Raw genomic sequence first — 21,249 nt, 5'->3', positions numbered from 1 at the left:
GAGTGCAGCGAGGGGGGCTTTCTCACACAAGATGGAAGATGAAGGGACAAAGGTGGCATTCATTGGCCAAGGAATGGAAAACATTTTCGCCTGAAAACAGAGAAGCTACAACCGGCAGAGGTAGTGCAGAGAGGCCATGGGTTAGCATGCACCCCTTTGGAGAAGTCACACGCCTAGAAATGCAGAGCAGACCACCACAGCCTAGTGAGGCCTCGTTTATTTGGTAACGGAGATAATATCAAGTCACCTCTATAGCCTGCTTGGAAATTAATACCGACTGTCTGCAAGCATGAAAGTGGCAGAATGTAAATGTTTAGCATGTGTGCTGTGAAAGTGAACATGGGCGTGGTGGTTTATCACCAGGATCCTTGAGCATCTACTCAATTATTTAAATTGCCTTCATCAGAACCACCTTGAAATGAGAAAAGAGGAAAATGAAAAATAGTTCAAAAAGTAAGATGAAAAGCAAAAGACTCAAATTTCCAACTCATTTACTAGTATGTTGTAAAATACTCTATCATAGTCAGCCACTGTCTTAGTGAGGGGCATCTCACACAGCAGCTGACATCAAAGACAGGAAGCCAGGCCTCAAAGTCAAGAAATCACAAATTATACAATAAATGATGTTTGAAGCACCAGGAAACCGGCCAAAAAAAACCCTATGGAGAGGAAGGATTTCAGACACGACTGTGATGTGCCCTCTCAACAAAACAACAGAGTCAGAGAACAGGGACTGACCTGAGTGTAGGGTCCTGGAGTGAGTGCGCCACCTAGAGGACAAGATAGTAAGGTTTCAGTGCGTCAGTGTGGGAAACTCACCATGGGGTGTCGCCATCTAACAGCAGTAGAAATGATTCTCTAGTGACAACCTGACTTAAAACCTATTTCTTTTATTTACCAGGCTGGACACACATTTGATTATTTACACCAGTCCGTATTTAGATTAAATGACTAATAACAGACTAAATCTAACTAATGATGGATAAAGCTGACACTCTTTATCATAGAGGATTTTATAATGATTCCTGTTGATACTGACAACTGACTCACCAAGTGAATGTCATATTACCAGTATTACCACTATCATCAATCATCATTATTAACAGTAATAATAAAAACAGCATAATAATAATATTGTTTGTAGTAGTAGTAGTTGTTCTGCCACAGCACCAGCTTTGTAAAGTAATATACATAACTGAACAAAAAACAGAAAAAAACATTATTAATGGAATATAAGGAAAATATATAAAAGTACACAAAATCAACGGTAACAATCTGAATTCCAGGTTTTAAATGGTCTAATTTCCGTGATAACAGTTCAATAAACCTGTTTGCTGGCATACGTCCACTTGTCCAAGGCCAGTTTATGTTAAATGCTACACTGTTTGGAGAATAAAGCTTTTTTTATGGCTATATGAACTCTTCACGGCCCTTTAACCCAATTTAAACTCTGTCTACATTCAAATTTGGGGCACAATTATCACTACATTATTCATCTGTCCTTTTTTTCTTTGAATGTGGAATATAATACACTGCAAGTTTACATTGATACAGAAATGTTTTTGAAAGATCATAAAGTGAAATAAAGCTGATTACCCTATGATCTGAGACGAGACAAAGTAGGAATATAACTGAAGTATGAAAGTGAACCCCCCCCCCCTCCTTTGTAATCAGCAGCTGCAGTAGAAAGTCATACCTCATATACTGGTTTGGTTTCTGGTTATTGACCCCACAGTCTGAACCAACGTGCTGTCTGTGTCACAGTCCCGCCCCCCGAGTAACAGCCTGTACTTGATCCAGTCTGTAAAGACGGCAGCTGCTATTAATGCTCTGAGGACCAAGGGGTGCTGGTCACAAGTATCCCTCTGGATCAGCTACTGGGGAAAAAAATAAATTCTTTTGAATTATTAAAGATTAAGCCCTACTTATCACAATGCATTGCCTGAAAAGTCTGAGGACAGCTAACCCGGGAATCTTGCAGCTTTTTAAAAATGCAGGGATCTCCGCCAGAGTTGGAGCTGACAACATTGTTTCGTCCAGGACGCAGCAACCTGTTCCTCTTCCCTGCTGGGCCGCAGCATCACCCCACACCCACAGAGCCTTTCATCACCAGAAGGGCCCTGATGTGGACCAAGGACACTCAAAGTAGGTCACAGTAGGCAGTCTCTGAACGAATAAATCACCATTAATTAGACAAAATATTGTTCATTATAATAATATTATTCTTAATAATTTTCCGACAATATTCCCACATAGTATTCCTTAGGGAGCTGTCTGGAGTACTTAAATGCCTGGTTGTAGTGCTCATCTCGTAATTCATGCTACTACTGTAACTCCTACCTACCATATAAAACTTAACACATTAATTGTTCTGCTGTAATGTCACAATCTGTTTATAACCTAATGTTACAGCATATCTGTAACTTTTTGTATTAAAGATGTTGTCATGGACATACTTTTACAGGTGTTCACGTGATGAGAAGATCTATACCACTGGTATATTGTCTGTTGAAAATGAAGCTAACTTACAGCCAGAAGACAGTTAGCTTAACGCTAGCTTAGCAACGACTGGAAACAGGTGGAAACAGCTAGCGTTAGCCTGGTTCTGTCCAAAGATACAAAAAAACGCCTATCAGCACCTCTAAAGCTCACCAGTTAGCACATTATATGTTGTTTGTTTAATTCGTACACAAACTAAATTGTAAAATCAAGTTTTGGTTTTAAATGCTTATGTGGTCTTCACCGGCGCAGTCATTTCCAGGAGTCTCAGCTAGTTGCCCCGGCAACCTCAGGTTAATGACGAGGTTAGAAGTTACTGCTCCCAGCCACAGACTGTATGCTCCCAGCCAAGAAATAGTCCGGCAACTGCTGCCCATAAAACGTAACTTGTGGTTTTTACACTTAATTTTTTTTTGTAAAGGTTAAACAAACGAGACATGGTGTGTTAATTAGTGAGCTATAAAGGTTAATTTAACCATTGGGCAGAGGAAGGCTAACCACTTCACCCTGCTTCCAGTCTTTATGCTAAGCTAATGGTATTTTGGCTCTGGCAGATAAGAGAGTGGTATCAATATTGTCATTTACTCTTGGCAAGAAAGCGAATAAGCATTTTCCCTAAAAACTAAATTTTTTAAAATTATATTATTCTCTGATTTTATGATAAGCATGGAGTAATTGAGTAAGTGAGTACAGGCATAGGACAGGAGTAAAAAAAAATCTACCGTTTCATGTTTTATTAACATAAAAATCAACAATGTGAATAATATTCCTAAATATGTTTTTGTATATTCAAGGTAAGCTGGATCCAAACAGTAAAGGGGCCTGAGTAAACATACTGTATACTGTATATAGGAATCATTTATTTGTATGATAGTATTTTATTTACATACAGTCATGGCATAGAGATCAATAGCTGCATGTTTGCAGGTAGTTTCACTTATGGCCATGTTGTTGACATTAAACACTGACACACTGCTCGTGGTTTTGAGTTGATACATTAGAGCCTATTGTGTGTGTTGTTTGTTTTGGCAGAAGTAGGTTGATGTCCAGTATGGAGGACCTACTTTTCTACACCATCACTGAAGGCAAAGAGATGATCCCCCTCTCCCAGTTCATCTCTGTGAGTCAACAACACATTCACACTTCCTCTGTCACGCCATGGACTGTTTTGACTTTCCATTGCATATGTGGACATACACACGAACACACTCTGCCCTACAGCAGTATTGTATTTCCTTAAAGCACCTATGACTTTAGTTAAATCAACCTTGGGGAGTGACATAGGAGCCCACAACAGGAATCCTGAGTGTCTTCAGCTGAATGCAGGGTCAAGTTTAAAAGGTGTGTAGGGACGTTCTTATGTAATAGGACTAAATATAGTAGGTGTGACACTGAGGTGATCGCCACCAGAGAGCAACATGCATTTTTAACATTGAAGTTTAATTATTTTTTGGATTTAATTACAATAATATCTGCTATTGCAAACCATCGCGCCCTCATTTAGTTTCACATGGTGCAACCTTTTAGACAGTCACATTAAAAAAGGCAGACATGGACATCTGGTGACCTCGGTATCTATGGCAACTCAGTAATTTTAAAAAGGAGGACGCATTTAGGAGAAGAGACATGTGTCAACACAGGTGGCTTGTTGTCGCGTCACGGATGAGTGGATGTGTTTGTAGAGGTGACTGGGTTAGGACAGATGGTGACAGTGTTAGTCGGTACCCTTACATGTAGGTAACTGCAAAAACATTCAGCCTAACGAGTCACTTAGACTCACAGTCAGCCAACAAGAATATTTATTGTTAAAAAAGAAATAAGTGTTCTGGAAGCCAAAGTTAGGATTTGTTAATTCTAGTTTCTCTTGTTGTAGAAATGGCAACATGGGATGGGAAATCACTGTTCTAGCGTCAAGAAAATGACAATTTCAGAAAGTTGTTGAAACAAGATGGTTTGCATTGGAAATACCTGAAACATTTAACACAAACTTGCTTTAAAAGAATATAGTTTTTTTTTTCAATCTTTGACCTGGACATACAATAGGGCATATGGGGTACTTAATTCTTTTATCAGGTCTGTTTTGTGTTTTTATTCAATTTTTGAAAGCAAAACTGCTCACAAACCTAAACAGAAAACCTTCCAACACAGTCAGTTGAAGGATAAAACTCTAAAATAAGCACAAACTATAACTACATTTTCTGCCCTGAAGCTAAAAATCCCTTGCAGACATTCAATAACAGCAACAGCAAGCTCGCAGCCATGTGCTTGTTGGTCTGTTTGCTCGCTGAATCAGTTTTCAGATGAGATGACTCAAAAAAACACTGGAGCCTCTCTGGTCAGGAGGGTCGTGCACATGGTGTCCCCAAAATAGACACATATGGTTCATACAGTGACTGTCAGCCTGACGTGTGACTTACGAGAGGGATTCCAGTGATCTGGTCTCTGGCTGTATTTCCTCCTCAGTCCCATGTGGGCACCCTTGAGCCTTTGAAGTCCCTTTACTATATATATTCCATTTACACATGTTTGATATCCTGCTAATTGACATTACATAATCACTACTGTACATGACTCAAAGTGTTTGATAACGTCCGTCATCTATGACTCCCACTTTTTTTCCCTTGTGTATTAATTTGCTCAATCCGACCTCATCGCCCTCCTCTCCAGGCTTTGAGAAAAACAGGTTTGTTGACGTCTGACCCTCGGCTGCGTGACTGCGTCCATCAGATGCGACAATCCACACGTGACTCTATTGGGCCAGTCATGATGGACAAGACGCTATTCAGAAGGTGAGAAAAGCTTTGTTTATTTATGGAGACATAGTAATGCACACCCTTCTTCAAATGGGACTATTCAACTTTTACCTGCATGTGAAAAGGAGACAGAACGCCCTCTGTGTCTGTTTAAATAAACACTTGGTTTCTATCACTGCTGCATAATCTGGTGTCAATTCTAATTTAGTTTCAAAAAGATTTTCTCTCACTTAGAAATTGTTTGTGAAAACTGCAAATGAATCTGAGGATGTTCCCAAAAAAAAAAAGCATTGGGAAAAGAATGAAAACATGCAAGGTGAGGTGACAGTTAAGGGTCTGTAATACTTTTTTTTTTACTAAGTGAAGGAGTAATAAGAGGAGTAATCTGTGGTCAGCGCTATTTGAGTCCAAGAGACTGACAGAGACAGGCGTTTTACGACTGACAGCTGCTACTAACCAAATTCACGTGCACACATGCTAGCCAAAGCAGTAGAGGGTGCAGAAACAGACAGAGGGGGTCTCCCGGGGCTGTTAATGAAAGGGCATCATTCTGGTTTAGCTCTAGACTGTGACAATTACATTAGTAGACTCAACAGATTTGTAAGAGCTATGCAGACTGTGGTCTAAACAGGATCAAGTGTAATTCTCTCAATCTCATTCTTTGGCCTGGTACAGTAGAGGGTTACAAAGTCTGGCTGTCTTCGTCAAACTTAATTGGCTGTATCCGACTTTCTTTGCATGATTTCTTACATTTGTGAGGTTATCCTTTCCCAAAGAACACTCAAGAGCTCACTATAAATATGCTACTAGAAATAGAGACAGCTATCTTCTATTTTTTTTAGGAAATGACCCATATGAATAATGCAAGCTCTCTCCACTCTCTTCTCCTGGTGTCCCAAAACCTCACGCTAGCATCGCCTTGGATTAGTGAGGGCTGCAGGCCGGATATTTTAGTTCAGACCAGCTGTGACAGAATGTGCATACCTTTTCCTGAGAGCATATACAGCATTGCTGTGGCAATGAAAATAAATCTATAATAACTATCAGGATCTGCTGATATAGGCGGGTGTGTTTGTTTACCCTTGTAGCTGGGTGTTTATTGGCCCGAAGCAGGTCACTTTGAATTCAATGTGATGAAGAAGAGAAGATGAAAGCCCTGTAAGGATTTGAGCAATTCAAATAAATGGGAATTGATTGGAGTTTCAGTTACAAAAACATTTCTCAGGCAGAACCAATCTCAGTGGTTGAGGCTGTAGTGTTTGAGTCAAAGAAGCCAAACATTTTGACAAATGGTTGGACTATAAGTGTTAGTTAATTAACATAACTGTTAACTGTTACAGAGGTTAAACTAGCTTTACTAGCCTGTAGCTATCCCCAATAGCGACCTTGGTTGTTTAGCTAACTCACTCCTATGAAAGGGTTGATTCACCCAAATCACACCAAAAAAACATGTTTTTGCTGTTACTCTTGTGGTACCAAGACATGCAGCAAGAGAAGCCAAGGTTTCTGCCTCTAACCTCATACAGTAGAGGAGAATGGCATTTGATTTTATTTACAGCAACAGTTCCCATTTCTCTGGATAATAGGCCTTTTTTTCACTAAAGACATTTTCACTTGTTATAGCAGGAAAAGCAATAAATACTGTACATAAGATTTCTGCCTCCACCCGATACAATGGAGGTAAATTCAATTTTGTTTTAGTTAAAAATGCTGTGAGCACCAAAGACCATATAAAACCGACCATCTAAGGACCAATAAGTTATTCCAGCGTGTGCCTCAGACAAATAATGTATGATGTGTGCATGTTTTTTAGCATTTACAGTTCTATTATTAATGCCATTTTATTTGAATTATAAACCATAAATCTAATATGAAAACTACTCGCTAAGTTTATTTTGAAGTCTCCTCATGACGTTAGTTCAATCATGTGTCCACTTGTAGGTGTGTGGGAAACAACATCATGCTGCTGACTAAGGCGTTCAGAAAAAAGTTCATCATCCCGAACTTTGACGAGTTTACCCAGCAGATCAATAAGATGTATGACAGTGCACAACAGCAGGAGGTTGGACAAGTAAGTTAACATACTAACACACATTCACTAATTCAGCGTGTGCTCATTCATTACAGTTACACTCACATGTGTTTCACGTCATCATGCAGGTAGCTAATTACATTCCTCAGCTGGCCAAGTTCAGCCCTGATCTGTGGGGCGTATCTCTGTGCACAATCGATGGACAGAGGTACAGTAACATCTTTACTTGAATGTATGTTTCCAGTCTGAAAACCTCCATCGTGTGTATTCCCTCACTAATAATCCTCCATTTTTTGTTTTGTTTCCATGCGTTTCCATCACATCCTCATGTCATGCAGACACTCTGTGGGTGACACAAAGGTTCCCTTCTGTCTGCAGTCGTGTGTGAAGCCTCTGGAGTACGCCATTGCTGTGCACGAGTTCGGCAGTGAGCACGTTCACCACTTTGTGGGCAAAGAGCCCAGTGGATTCAAGTTCAACAAACTGTCACTAAATGAGGAAGGTAAGTGATTAGTGTAATCGAGACTTTCACAGAGTGTACGTATGATTAATCCTAGTTTTGTAAAAAGCAAAACTACACAACCCACATCTCCTCCTCCAGAGAGATTTTGGCAGCTCTTGTCCTTGATCAGTAATTTCAACAGACTCTGGTTGTTGGCAGAGCAAGGGTAGTGTAAGAACAAGTTCTCATTTTACGAGGAAAAAAAAGCTGTCCAGATGGACTTTCAGCTAAATTGTGTGCCATTTTATCACCTCACCTTTGTTGCCATTTGCTGTTACATATCCCCTCTGAAGCAAACAGGATTGTACTGTGCGTCTTCAGTTTATTAGCTGATGTTACTCCAAGTTCCCCTGATGAAATATCCCCTCTAATCTCAGCAGTTTATTGGTCTTGTGGTTAGGGGCAAATGAGTGATAACATGCTCTCGCTTCTTGTGCAGATAAACCACACAACCCGATGGTGAATGCCGGAGCGATCGTCATCAGTTCTTTAATTAAGGTAAAATCTGTCAGCGATCACTGCATTGATATGAGGTTTTCATTTTAGAACATATACATAAAATTGTACTACACACAGTTGGTTGTCATTAATGAGGGTGTCTGGGAAAAACAAAGAGTGGAAGTATCTGGTCATGTCCAAAAATAGGCTTTCAGTTTTTAAACCCAGACCTCATTAAATGTTTTTCCCCTTCAATTATTACTGTGCAGCGTAGCGTTCTGCTGCAGCTTCTCACTGGGCTTAAGCACAGTTCAAAGGGGCAATCATTCAGGCCTTCAAAAGTAATAACAAAAAGCTAAGAAACTAAACAGGACAGTCAGATATGTTTCCATGTTCCACCAATAAAAGAGGTCCACAACAATGCATGGGAGGACTCTCTCTAGGTCCTCATGACCACATTTAATTGAAATTTGCCAGCAAATATCATTGCCTACCTGCAATGCCTGCAAATTGCTTTCCTGAAACGGGCACCAGTCTAAAACAAAATAAAGTTTGTGTCCTTTTTTTCATATACGTACACAGACTGACAGTATAAAGACACGTCTGACAGAGCTGTAAGCTTTCTGGTTCTGAAAATTGTTATTATTTGAAGGTCTAAACAATTGCACCATTGGAGTGAGTTCAAGCCTAGTGAGAAGCCATAGGATTCTACGTTTATTAAAGCTGAATCTATTGGTGATGTTGTACAAACTAATCACTCATCTATTGGCTGGTCACTTGGTGCCTGTAGCAGCTGGACTATGGTCATCACCATCTGATGGGTGATGGTGGGGGGGGTCAGATTTTAGGCATATATGGTTGTGTATGTTTCCTCTGTGGAGTTTTCCCGACGTTTCACTGCTAACTGAAGAGATACTCTGGACCTCTTATCATATGTGGGTCAGGCTCAGCAGCGAGGGAGAGACTCTGTGTTTGGGGGCGTGTGTGTGCTTCTGGCCAATTACAGCCCCAAGAACAGAAGGTGTGTTAGCCACCCTCACTTGTGCGTGTGTGTGGAGGGGGGCAACATTACTTGAACATAATTTGTTGCTATATTTGCATATAATTTATATACATACTCACACAGCTTGATATTCTAGCACAGGACAGGGAAAGCAAAAGGTTGATACAAGCTTTCTGCAATGTTCATGCCCCAGGGATTAGCTGTACCTGCAAAAAGTTTAAATGTCACACATTTATATGTTTTGTCCAAAATCTATTTAGCAGAGCAACTACCTGGAAAGACATAAAATCAACTTGAGTATTGGCCATGAGGTTTAGCCTCAGGTCATCTCTTCAACTCACAGTAATATTTGATATCATCTTTAACCTTTATAGATAGAGTCATTAAATGTGAATGTGACTACTATCCCTGTTTGGTAACTTTACAACTTGGTAATGATCCCTTACTGGTCCGTGAAATTCAAGCACAGCCATAAACAGCCCACAGGCCACAGTGTGCACATTGCCACATGTACTGACAGGCATAGAGACATCATGTACACGTCATACCTCGACGCCCACCCACGATTGGACTCAAACTTTACTTTGGCATAAAAGTACTCAAACACTGCCATCTGTAGGGGCAGACAAACAAACTGGCATCAGAACGTTTATTTTTTTCCCTCTCTGTTGACAGCCTCAATCAAATACGGCTGAAAGGTTCGACTACGTAAGTAAATCCTTTTCATTTCAAACTTTTTATTCCACTTAATTGTGTGGTCTCCCTACTGAACCTTGTGTGATTATGATGTTATTGCAGGTGATGGAGTTTTTGAAAAGCATGGCTGGTACAGAGTATGTGGGCTTCAGCAATGCAACGTGAGTACTGTGCTTCAGGAAATGCAAACCGTAGTTTCCTTTGTCATGTGAAATGCAGCTTTCTAATACCTGTTATGTTCTTGCAGTTTCCAGTCAGAGAGGGAGACCGGTGATAGGAATTATGCGATTGGTTATTACCTCAAAGAGAAAAAAGTGAGTTTTTTTGGGTTAATTACAATCACCTCCAGTGATTGTTCAGTGTTCAGGTTGTCAGAAAAATTGAATATCCTCAGTATGTGCTGACTCTGATCTTAATCCTTGCAGTGCTTTCCTGACAATGCAGATATGACAGCGGCCCTTGACTTCTACTTTCAGGTAAGGCTCTTTGTCTTTAACATGGTAGTATTCTGTGGACGGAAAAGTGGAAAAGTTTGACATTTTGGGAAATAAGTTAATTTGCTTTCTTGTTGAGAGTTTGATGAGGAGATTGATACCACTCTTTTGTCTGCATGATAAATATGAAGCTACAGCCCGGGGCCAGGTAGTTTAGCTTAGCATAAAGTCATATAAAGCATAAAGTCACCCAGCCAAGAAATAGTCTGGCACATAATCCCCGTAAATTCACAATTTAATTAATGAGATTTAGAGGTGCTGAAAGGCAGATTTTGTTACCTTTAGACAAAGCCAGGCTAGCTGTCCCCCCTGTTTCCAGTTTTTATGCTAAGCTAAGCTAACCAGCTGCTGGCTATAGTGTGATATTTGGTATGAATCTTCACATCTAATTCTCGGCAATAAAGCAAACAAGTGTATTTCCTGTTCCATATGCCTCTCCAGTTCAAAAAGTTTAGATTTTTTTATTTTTCCATTCCAGTTGTGCTCCATTGAGGTGACCTGTGAGTCAGGAAGTGTCATGGCTGCCACACTGGCCAACGGGGGTATTTGTCCCATCACAGGCGAGCGTGTGCTGAGTGCCGAAGCCGTTCGCAACACCCTGAGTCTCATGCATTCCTGTGGCATGTACGACTTCTCTGGACAGTTTGCCTTCCATGTGAGTCACCGAGAATTTAAGGATCTGTTCGAAAGCACCGTCGCTTTGCCGAATGGTAGCACGTCATGAGATGCTGAATCCAGGTTTCCAGTGTTTGTCAATTTTGAAACGAGACTTTTTGTTTGCTCCTCTTATTCAGGTGGGCCTGCCTGCTAAATCTGGCGTTTCAGGTGCTGTTCTGCTGGTCGTCCCCAACGTCATGGGTATGATGTGTTGGTCCCCACCTTTGGATCGGCTCGGAAACAGTGTTCGTGGCATTCACTTCTGTCAGGTATTCAGTCACCATCGCAGTTTTATTAATTTGTCTTTATCTAATTTGTCTGTATCTGCATGGTTTGAATATTACATCTTAATCAACTTCTGATTCACCAGGAGCTGGTGTCTCACTTCAACTTCCACAATTACGACAACCTGAGACACTTCACTAAGAAACACGACCCCAGAAGAAGATCAGATGATGATCCAGTAAGTTTAGTGCAAAAAGTGTAGATGCTGCAATTCTCATGCAGGCTAGTAAGAAATGTAGATGTTCTTGGGGTTAGAAATAATGCAGAAGCATCTTTATGTAAGAAGTTTAAGAAACAGTCCCCTATCATACATGTTTGCCTTTTGACCCATTAGAACAAATCAGTGGTAAACCTGATGTTTGCAGCCTACAGTGGTGACCTCTCGGCTCTGAGGAGGTAAGTAAAAACATCAAGTACACAACAGTTGAATGATGCAATTTTCTAAATTTCTACCTTTGGACAGAGCCCGGCTAGCAGGGGGAAACAGCTAGCCAGGCTCTGTCCAAAGGTAGAAAAAAAAATCTACCTACCAGCACCTCTAAAGTTAATTACCACGTTATATCTTGTTTGTTTAATCTGTATTAAAAAAAATTTGGCTTTACAGGTCAATCTCACTGCACCCTACCCGATGTTAATAGTCCAGCATATAAACCCAACTTGTCATTTTTACGCTTTTCTAAACAAACAAGATATAATGCGTTAATTAGTGAGCAGATTTTGTTACCTTCAGACAGAGCCAAGCTAGCTGTTTCCCCCTGCTTCCAGTCTTTATGCTAAGCTAAGCTAATTGTCTCCTGGCTGTTGCTTCATATGTACTGTACAGACCGTACGGAGTGGTATAGATCTTCTCACATAACTCTCAACAGGAAAGTGAATTCAAAACATGTTAACACTTTCTTTACTTATGTAGTTGTAGAGCCACTCAGCACAGTTTCTGACAGTTTGCCATCACTCGAGTTCACTTTTCCATGTGTGTTCCCTCTTCTCTCCTCCCTCCTCCCTCCTCCCCTCCAGATTTGCCCTTTCAGCTGTGAACATGGAGCAGAGAGACTACGACTCTCGCACAGCGCTCCACATCGCTGCTGCAGAAGGTGACACTTCATTATTAGTTCATTCATTTCTTCAATAATCTCGGCTTTGATATTCAAACAAGAATAAATTAAATATGCCGTTGGGGTTTCTCACTTTGTCTTTCAGGTCATGTGGAAGCTGTTATCTTCCTAACTGAAATATGCAAAGTGAATCCCCACATGAAAGACAGGTGGGGATTTTAAATATAAACGTATTCATCTGATATTAAGTTAAAAATGGTAGAAAAATATGTCCACCTCCATATTACTAACCATATCAATCCATCCATCTCCATATTACATTGTGTTATCTATCAGATGGGGGAACACACCTCTGGATGACGCCATGCAGTTTGGCCATGATGTTATTGTTTCAGTCCTGCAAGAGTACCTGAGTGTGTACACTGACAGCGACTCACCATGCGACACAGAGGAGCAGAAGACCACGCTGGATACGTTGAAGAGCATTGTTTAAACCACAAGGGATCATGAGGGTTTGTAGTGGATATAAATCTATTTTATTATGCACCTGAGAGGACTGAAAGGACACAGGATGACTGAGAGACATAATGAATGAATGAGTTTATTTTAAATATGGTAATAGATGTTAAATAATAATAATGTGGGGGTCATCCTTTAGACTGTCGAAAAGCTATACAGTGCAGGATTAAATCCCTTTTTAATGCATTTCTGCAGACTGGAGGAATTGTTCAACAATGTAAAGTATCAACAAAGCACTATGTATTGTTAACATGCTATGTGTTGCTTGTGTGGAGAAAAATTACATTAATTTAAGCCACAATTTGGCTTGTGTTGCCATATTAATTAACTGTTTTTGTGCTGAGCTTCTGATAGAAAATGCCACTGAGATGTAAATATCGAACATATTGTGCTTATTTATTTTTTAAATATTGAAATATATTTTGCTTCTTCGGTTCGTTGTTTACTCTGGGGATTTTATGCCCCCTGTGTAACAACTGTATAAATATTCCCAATATTATAATAATAATAATCCCTGCTTGATTAATTCTTCTACCTCAACAGGAGGTGATTCAGTTGTGCCTGTAACACTGGAAGGACTCTTTGAGGCTCATAGGCCAGTTTATTCACTGCTATGTTGATGTGGCCATTTTGGAGTGAGCTCTTTCATCAGGCGCTGGTAACAGTGCACATTTAGGTTACATGAACACAAAATACATCATTCAATTTATGCAAATGACTGTTGCAAACTACTGCATTTTATTCATTGTTTCATTTCATTTAACTCTGGCTGTGAAATGATACCTTAGCATGACTTAAGCTTTAGTCTGTCTCTGTAAATACGTATCACCCTGTAAAAGAGGAATGTAAAAGCAGTTTCAGTGTAGTTATTTTATTAAACAATATACAGTATGACAACATGAGACTGAAAAAGGCTTTGTGTTGATTTCACCTTTGTAACAGTGTGGATAATGCTACATCAGTTAGTCTGAGAGGTAATATAAGAGGTACACACAAAAACAGCTTCTGTGATATGATCGCCTGAGGCTGGATGACATTCACCAAGTATGAACTTGCATTGTTAAGAGTCATGATTATGAACCAACTGGACCACGGAAAAATTAACCCAGCACCTGCAATTAAGCTGTAAATGACTCACACATAGATATTGCTTTATTTCCTGCACCGCTGTGGTAAATGTTGCCACGGTACCAAGCACCAGCTGGCAGCCTTTTCACGGCTTTCACCATCATCACCATCATGACCATCACAGTTCATCCTGCTTCACTTCAGGCCTTCAGGCTCCTCCACGCCAGAGTGTGTGAGCAGCTCCCCGTCCCAAAGTCCAAACGCGGGGCAGAGGGGAGCCTTGAAATGGACCCTCATGGTGTGAATGATGGTGGGTTTTTGGATGTCCACCAGTGCCAGAAGGCTCGCTTCGTAGTCAAGCAGGATGCCCACACGGTCTGGTTTGCCCACCAGCGTCACGGGAACTATCTTATTGCTGGTCATGGTAAACCACTTGCGCTGAGCGTAGCCGAACACCCAGGAGGAGCTGTTGGTGCCCACGCAGTCCTCTCGGGACATCAGCGCCTCGGCTACACCCAGACGAAACTCTTGAGACTTCTTGACTGTCACCTCCCAGTAGTGTCGTCCGCTGGTGATCTTCTCATCGCCAAACACGACGGCCCAGTCTCGGAAACGCTCTGGGTTGTCCTGAACGTGGCTGGGGTCCAGACCCAACATGCGGTAGATAACGCCAGTGTCTTTCTTGAAGAGGTCCAGACTGCTATGAGCTGTTCGCTCATCAAGCCTGAACTGAAGATCTACAGAGAATAAAAAGAAAACATTATATTTAATAATGGAAGCCTCATTGGTGTCTCCATTAGCACCCATATCTGGTTTCATGCTTATGCTGTCAGTAGATCAGGTCTCTCATGCAATCATGTAAACCACTGGTTCCCAAAACTGGGGGAAGAAAAGTTGAATAAAACTTTTTCACAGCAGACATTTTAACTTGTCAAACACAGGTGTGGTTAATAACATAATTACTGCTTTGCATCGCTGGAGTGGAGTCATCATTACTGTTATTACTATTATTATTATTACCCACCTGTGCTTTAACTGCTACGTATGTATGACAAAAAGTCTGCTTAAAGAATCTGATTCATTAGGGAACAACGAACAGAGAAACCAGAGTGCTCTGATGCCAATTACGATATCAAGCTAAGAGCTGAAGCGAGGAATCAGTCAATAACAGAAATTATTCTGGTATTCGTTTTAAAAATGGATTAATCTTCTAAATCATTTTTCAAGCAAAAATGCCATATCTTCACTTTCCAGCTTGTCAGCTGTGGTGGTTTTCTACTTCTCTGTGTTTTATATCATGGTAACTGAATATCTTTGGATATTGGTCGGTCAGATAAAACAAGCAATCTGAAGACTTGGACTTGTACTATATTTCAACTTCACTTATATTATTGTCATTTGTTTACAATTAAGTTTTTAAATATCTTTTTTATTTGTCTCTTTAAACCTTTCTGCCATGTTTTTTATTGTTCCTATTTCTTGCATCTGTTTCTTTTCACCTTTCATTACTTCATCTTTTGCATCTTTTTGTATGAAATGTGATAAATACAGTTTTATTATTATTATCATTTAGGAAATTGTGACGGGCATTCAATTAATTGAGAAAATAATTGTCAAAATAATAAATCATGAAATCTTTAGTTGCAGCCCTAATCAATATTCAGGTTAGCAAAGAAGCCCAATTTAGCTCATTTTGTTATTAGTTCCCCTAATATTATTGCCAGTGTTACTGTACTGTGTGACCCGTCAGATTGTCTGACCTGATGAGGACTTTCAGCTGTAACAAATACTGTTTGTTTTACACACATTTTTAAACTATAATTAATCTGACAGTATGTATTTGATCTAGCTAATCCATAATCATTTAGAGATGATTCAGTGGACACACTGCAGCAAATAAAGCGTGTGTGAAGACGTTTGTGCACGGTAGGAAATTAACTATACATCTATTATAACAGCTGAACTAACATGTGCTCGCATTTCAGACACAAATTTAAACGACGAACAAACACTCATTCGGGTACTACTTTTAGCCAAGACGCATGCGCACTTGAGACTACAAAGCCAGCCATGGGTCTGTTTAGAAAGATGTGACCACCCACGGAAACTTGATAAACGTTTCGACTTCCTCTGCTTTCGCTTGTTTGTTTGTTTGTTTGTTTGTCTTGCCAGGAAGACGTGTTAACGGTTACTTCGTTATTACGTCTAAAGACCAGTTACCGAGTCTGTTGTTGTGGCAGGAAGGGCAAGTTTTCACAGGAAAAGCCCTGTACAACAACAAACATTAGTCATTAGCTGTCAGGTACGCCTGTGCCTGATGGGACACTGACCTCTGAGCTGTAGACTCAGAAGCTAACATGTCTTTTGTCAACTTTAATAAAACATTCACTCACTGTTCCCCGTCGAGGCGGATATGTAGCATCTCCTCGCTGGCAGACTAACAGCCGGCCTGTGTCTGACAGTCAGGGAGGTTACAGTCCGTCCTGCTAGGCGACAGAGACGAGCTGCACAAACTGGCATCGCCATGTTTTTTTTACTACTGCTGTTGCTGCTGTTCACGTTTGAGCTTCTTCGGGTTATCAAATGTAGCAGCAGCAGCGCGCTCTGCTGCCCCCTGCAGGCCTGGAGAGGAACACCCAGACCAACGACGCACATCAGCACCACGGACAGCAGCCACCCTGTCAGAACTGTAAAGTGTCAAAATGCGAAACTGTGTCAACTATCAGTAAGTATTCCTCTTAAACCCCACTGACCCACAGCTACACAATGTTCAAACTTTATTTAAAATTCTAGTAGACATCTAGACTATTACCATTTGATGGAATAGTGCTGCCTTAAAAACATGTGAGTCTTAGGTTAAATATTATACATTTCAACGGCTATTAATCAGATGATTATATTCTTGATAATCGCTTAAACATTTGGTCTATCAAACATCAGAAAAAAGTGAAACATGTCCATGTCATTACATGTCATTGTTTATTCATGGTCCAATCTAAACACAGCACATATCATTATTTCCCTTTGTGTTGCCTGATAATGACTTTGTTTTTGAGAGTAGCTAATCAGAAAACCCTCAACCCTTTCCCACTTCTGATAGACACGTAGGGTCCGTAATCAAGGTTTGTGTGGTGAAGTCAGACCCTTTCCATTCAAATCTCTTTCTATATTTATCACATTCAAGTCTGAATTTATTCAGTTCAGAACGTGAGGGGGGAAAAAAACTGTTTGCACGTTAATACACTGTCATGACATATACACTAAAGACGATACAGAACCACACTACATTACTATTTACCAGGTATACCATAAGGAAAGAGGTCATTCAAAATTGGAGCTGAAATAATTAATTCATGAGTCACAATTTCTTATAGCCCAAAGTGTCATCAAATTGCCTGTTTTGTTCAACCAATAGCCGAAAACCCAGGACTACTCAGTTTATGATAACATATGACACAATTAAAGCAGTAACGTCTCACAATTGAGAGGCTGGGAAAAGGGAAAGTTTGGCATTTTTGCTTGACCGATAATAGTCTGTTGATTGACTAGTCATTTCAGCGATAGTAAACATCACATCTACTGTAAATGTGTATATTTTGTATTTTCATTTCATTTTTCATTTCACCTCATTTCACTTAAATACTGTAAATGTGTATATTTTGTATTTTGTATTTCTTATTTTTATATTTTGTACAAACTTTTAGTTCTAAATTATGCTACTTTCTACTCTTCAATGGGAGCACCGGTACTGTACAATTTCCCCCCGGGGATCAATAAAGTATTTCTGATTCTGATTCTGATTCTGATCTTCAGTAGAAAGCTTGAACAAGCTCAAACAGAATATACAATATGATATGATGATATGAGACAATCGTACATGTACTATGTTAAGGGGTTACATTGATCAGTCCTCTAGAAATCAACAACTGCTTATAAACTCAACCAAATGAAATAGTTACCTGTCTCAGAATTAACATTGTTATTATTTTCCCTATAGATAGTATCTTCCGCCCACACTATGCAGCAAGCCTTTGAGGTTTTTAGCAACTGTGAAACTGTGAAAACAGTATTGAACAACAACTTCAATGATAATGGTAACACATTAGAAAATGATGCGATTCTATAAGAGTTAGACCTATGTTATTGTAAAAATTAGTTAGTACATCATCAGGAAACTGTTACATCGTGCATCATGTCAGGAACAAAAAAGAATCATAGGTGACAGATCAACATTAAGTACAGTATCAGCAGTACAACATAGTGATTAATCTAGTAAACATACACATAACAATAATTCAGCAGTTACTTTGGATGTTGCATTAGCAACACATTAGCTCCAGACAGCTAGTATAGTATTTAGCTAAATTCTTCTAAATCACAAATCAACAATTACAAAACAGCTAAAATAGTGTCTACACATAATGCTCCAGCAAGGACATTTGCTTTGACACAGATCTGACAAAATGGTGGATGTAACAACATCAGTTAAACTGCTGTAGAAATGTGTGAGTAGTGGTTGCTACTAGAAACAGAATGTTGGCAGCTGCATAATTTCTCAGGAATTTAATTTACAAAACTCAAAGTCACATAGAGTTGTCGTTCAGCATTTGGCTGCAAAATAAAAGCAATGGGGATCCATACTGAGTGCCAGCTTCAAATGAGGGGACTGTGGGTTCAGACAGTTGCTGTATACTTAAACTTCAAACTACTCTATTTGTATTTGATAACAAAAACAAAAACTAGCTTTTGGTCTGTGATATCATTACACTGTTTGTTACTCTACAGCAGTGATGGAGGATGTATTCAGATCATATACTTAAGTAAAAATACAGTACTTGAGTAAATGACTTTGGTTATATTCCTCCACTACCCTACAGGTAGACAGACATTAATGTGACACAATATCACACAGTCACATGTCTAAAACCATACATCTTTTGCTTAAGCTTCATAAATATATCAAATGTCATACACATTTCTACATGAGTTATAGCTGTATATGCTGGATTTGAGATGATGGTGAAGGTGCCTCTGGGCACAGGGGCGAATGTAATAGGACCTTTAATGTCACAGATATTCACAGATTTTTCATTTCTGATGCATTTAAGATTTAAAAGTAATTCATGACATGTAATACATTTTTGTTGTATTAAAGCTCGATGCAGCCTCATTGCACAGCCAGATCCATTTTTCATGCCAGTATCCGGCTGGGGACTAAATGTCATTGTTTATTCATGGTCCAATCTAAACACAGCACATATCATTATTTCCCTTTGTGTTGCCTGATAATGACTTTGTTTTTGAGAGTAGCTGTTCAGAAAACCCTCAACCCTTTCCCACTTCTGATAGACACGTAGGGTCCGTAATCAAGGTTTGTGTGGTGAAGTCAGACCCTTTCCATTCAAATCTCTTTCTATATTTATCACATTCAAGTCTGAATTTATTCAGTTCAGAACGTGAGGGGGGAAAAAAACTGTTTGCACGTTAATACACTGTCATGACATATACACTAAAGACGATACAGAACCACACTACATTACTATTTACCAGGTATACCGTAAGGAAAGAGGTCATTCAAAATTGGAGCTGAAATAATTAATTCATGAGTCGAATGTTAAAAGCTTTGGCAATTCTGGTAATCGAATAATCATTTAGGTCAATTTTTTAAGCAAAAATACCCAAACGTCTGTGCTTCCAGCTTCTCAGATGTGAATATGTCATGAAAATCTCTTCTAGTAAAACGGATAAAGTTTTGGACTGTTGGTCGGAAAAAACAAGCTATATACTAAATATGCAAACTTGGGTTCTGGGAAACTGTGATGGCCATTTTTCACTGTTTTCATTTCATGGACCAAATTTAACAGATTTTGTTTCAACATTTTATAGAGCAAACAATTCATCGGTCAATCAAGAAAATAATTGTATGATGCAGCCTTATTAAAACTATATATAGATATATATATATTGTAAGATGAGACAAAGTTTAATACTGCAATGGTAATGATGAGAACTGTAAAAGGAAAACAGATCAAATAAAAATCATACAGGAGGCAGACTTTGAAGGAGCTCAGTGCAGTTTTTGATATGTTGATTTTCACTGAGGTTGTGAAATGATTCTCTGAAATGTTTGATTCCGTGGAGATATATTTTTTTACCCCGAGTAAATACTGAAGTATGTTGTGGTCTGACAGTGTGTTGAATTCTTGGTATTTGAGTTTTATTTGATGTCTTTATGCTGTGCAGGTTGCAAGAAGTATTGCCCTGCCTCTACCTCTTACTGTTGGCAGAAATGTATGTTTACTCTGGGTTGCCAGGTTTTGTCTGGGTCCACCAGTTTCAGTGGCCCCGGTGGTGGTCACTGCACCAATTTTCCACATGAAGTTTAGTTTACTCGTAATGAGGAGTACTACTCAGCCTGTGAAAACAGTTGTATAATGTCCTCTGCAGCTCTGAAGGGAGCTTTTTCAAAAGAAAAACTAACCCTGATGATGTCATCAGGGTCATCTCGGAGGTTTAATAGAAGACTGAAGAGAAACCAGAACGTCCAGGTTCTGTTCCAGAAGTAAGAAAAGCTCATTCAAAATTGCCATATTCAATAATGCACATAACTAAAGCCTTGGTACACAGCCTTAGTCAACAATAGGTTGTGTATTTCACTCTACATGTTTAGATAAGGGCGGTAAGTTATTCAACAAACAGCATTTCCCATAAACCCTAGACCATCGCGGGCTGAACGTCTGTATTAACAGCAGGAGACAGAGAGGACTGAACCCTGTAGAAGTCTTTAGACAGCAGAGATTACATCTCGGTGAGTTTTATGGATATGCACAAAACCAAGTTACAATGATCTAACTACCTGCCCTGCTGCACTGTTAAGTTTTAATGGCAGCCGTAGTTTATAAGTCGTCATTGTTTAACTCTGATAAAATCACCAACGTCTGAATAGCAGATGAAAGAAATGCTGAATGAGAGATCACATTGAGCTACAGAAGCAAGTGGAACAGAGGCTGTAGCCCCGATGTGGCATCATGACTTAAGTTCAAGTTGCATCATGGGAAATGTAGGATCCAGTGTTTTTGGAGCTTGACTTGAGGACTAATTCTAGGCCTCTGCTGCTTAAATTTTGACCATTACTTTTTTCAATCTGTCTCTTGTGAGACGCCCAACCAAGTACAATACTACATTGCTGTTGTACCCTTTTAATGTCTTGCCCATTTGTCTGTCAAGATTCAAATACAGCATTGAGGTTTA

The 21,249-nt window shown here is 39.6% G+C and overlaps 2 protein-coding genes across 3 annotated transcripts; one reads left to right on the top strand and one right to left on the bottom strand.

The window, feature by feature from the left end:
- Positions 1–1,933: 1,933 nt before the first annotated feature.
- Positions 1,934–12,904, top strand: gls2a (glutaminase 2a (liver, mitochondrial)). 2 transcript variants are annotated; one of them, XM_070909988.1, is made up of 19 exons: positions 1,934–2,145; positions 3,180–3,182; positions 3,532–3,619; positions 5,167–5,288; positions 7,194–7,323; positions 7,413–7,492; positions 7,623–7,786; positions 8,226–8,284; positions 9,903–9,935; positions 10,026–10,084; positions 10,171–10,237; positions 10,349–10,399; positions 10,896–11,072; positions 11,212–11,343; positions 11,445–11,537; positions 11,694–11,755; positions 12,374–12,450; positions 12,557–12,620; positions 12,748–12,904. In XM_070909988.1, the coding sequence occupies exons 1-19, from the start codon at positions 1,934–1,936 to the stop codon at positions 12,902–12,904; spliced, it is 1,830 nt and encodes a 609-aa protein (XP_070766089.1). The 2 variants fall into 2 exon arrangements, with proteins under 2 accessions (XP_070766089.1, XP_070766088.1); XM_070909987.1 differs by lacking the exon at positions 3,180–3,182.
- A 923-nt stretch (positions 12,905–13,827) lies between these two features.
- Positions 13,828–16,524, bottom strand: spryd4 (SPRY domain containing 4). Its single transcript, XM_070910961.1, has 2 exons — positions 16,392–16,524; positions 13,828–14,735 (listed from the first exon to the last, which is right to left on the bottom strand). The coding sequence occupies exons 1-2, from the start codon at positions 16,522–16,524 to the stop codon at positions 14,194–14,196; spliced, it is 675 nt and encodes a 224-aa protein (XP_070767062.1). The 3' UTR covers positions 13,828–14,193.
- Positions 16,525–21,249: the final 4,725 nt, after the last annotated feature.

The sequence above is a fragment of the Enoplosus armatus genome, chromosome 8 (genome assembly GCF_043641665.1).
Source record: "Enoplosus armatus isolate fEnoArm2 chromosome 8, fEnoArm2.hap1, whole genome shotgun sequence".
Taxonomy (NCBI): domain Eukaryota; kingdom Metazoa; phylum Chordata; class Actinopteri; order Centrarchiformes; family Enoplosidae; genus Enoplosus; species Enoplosus armatus.
This window is presented reverse-complemented; position numbering and strand designations above follow the sequence as displayed.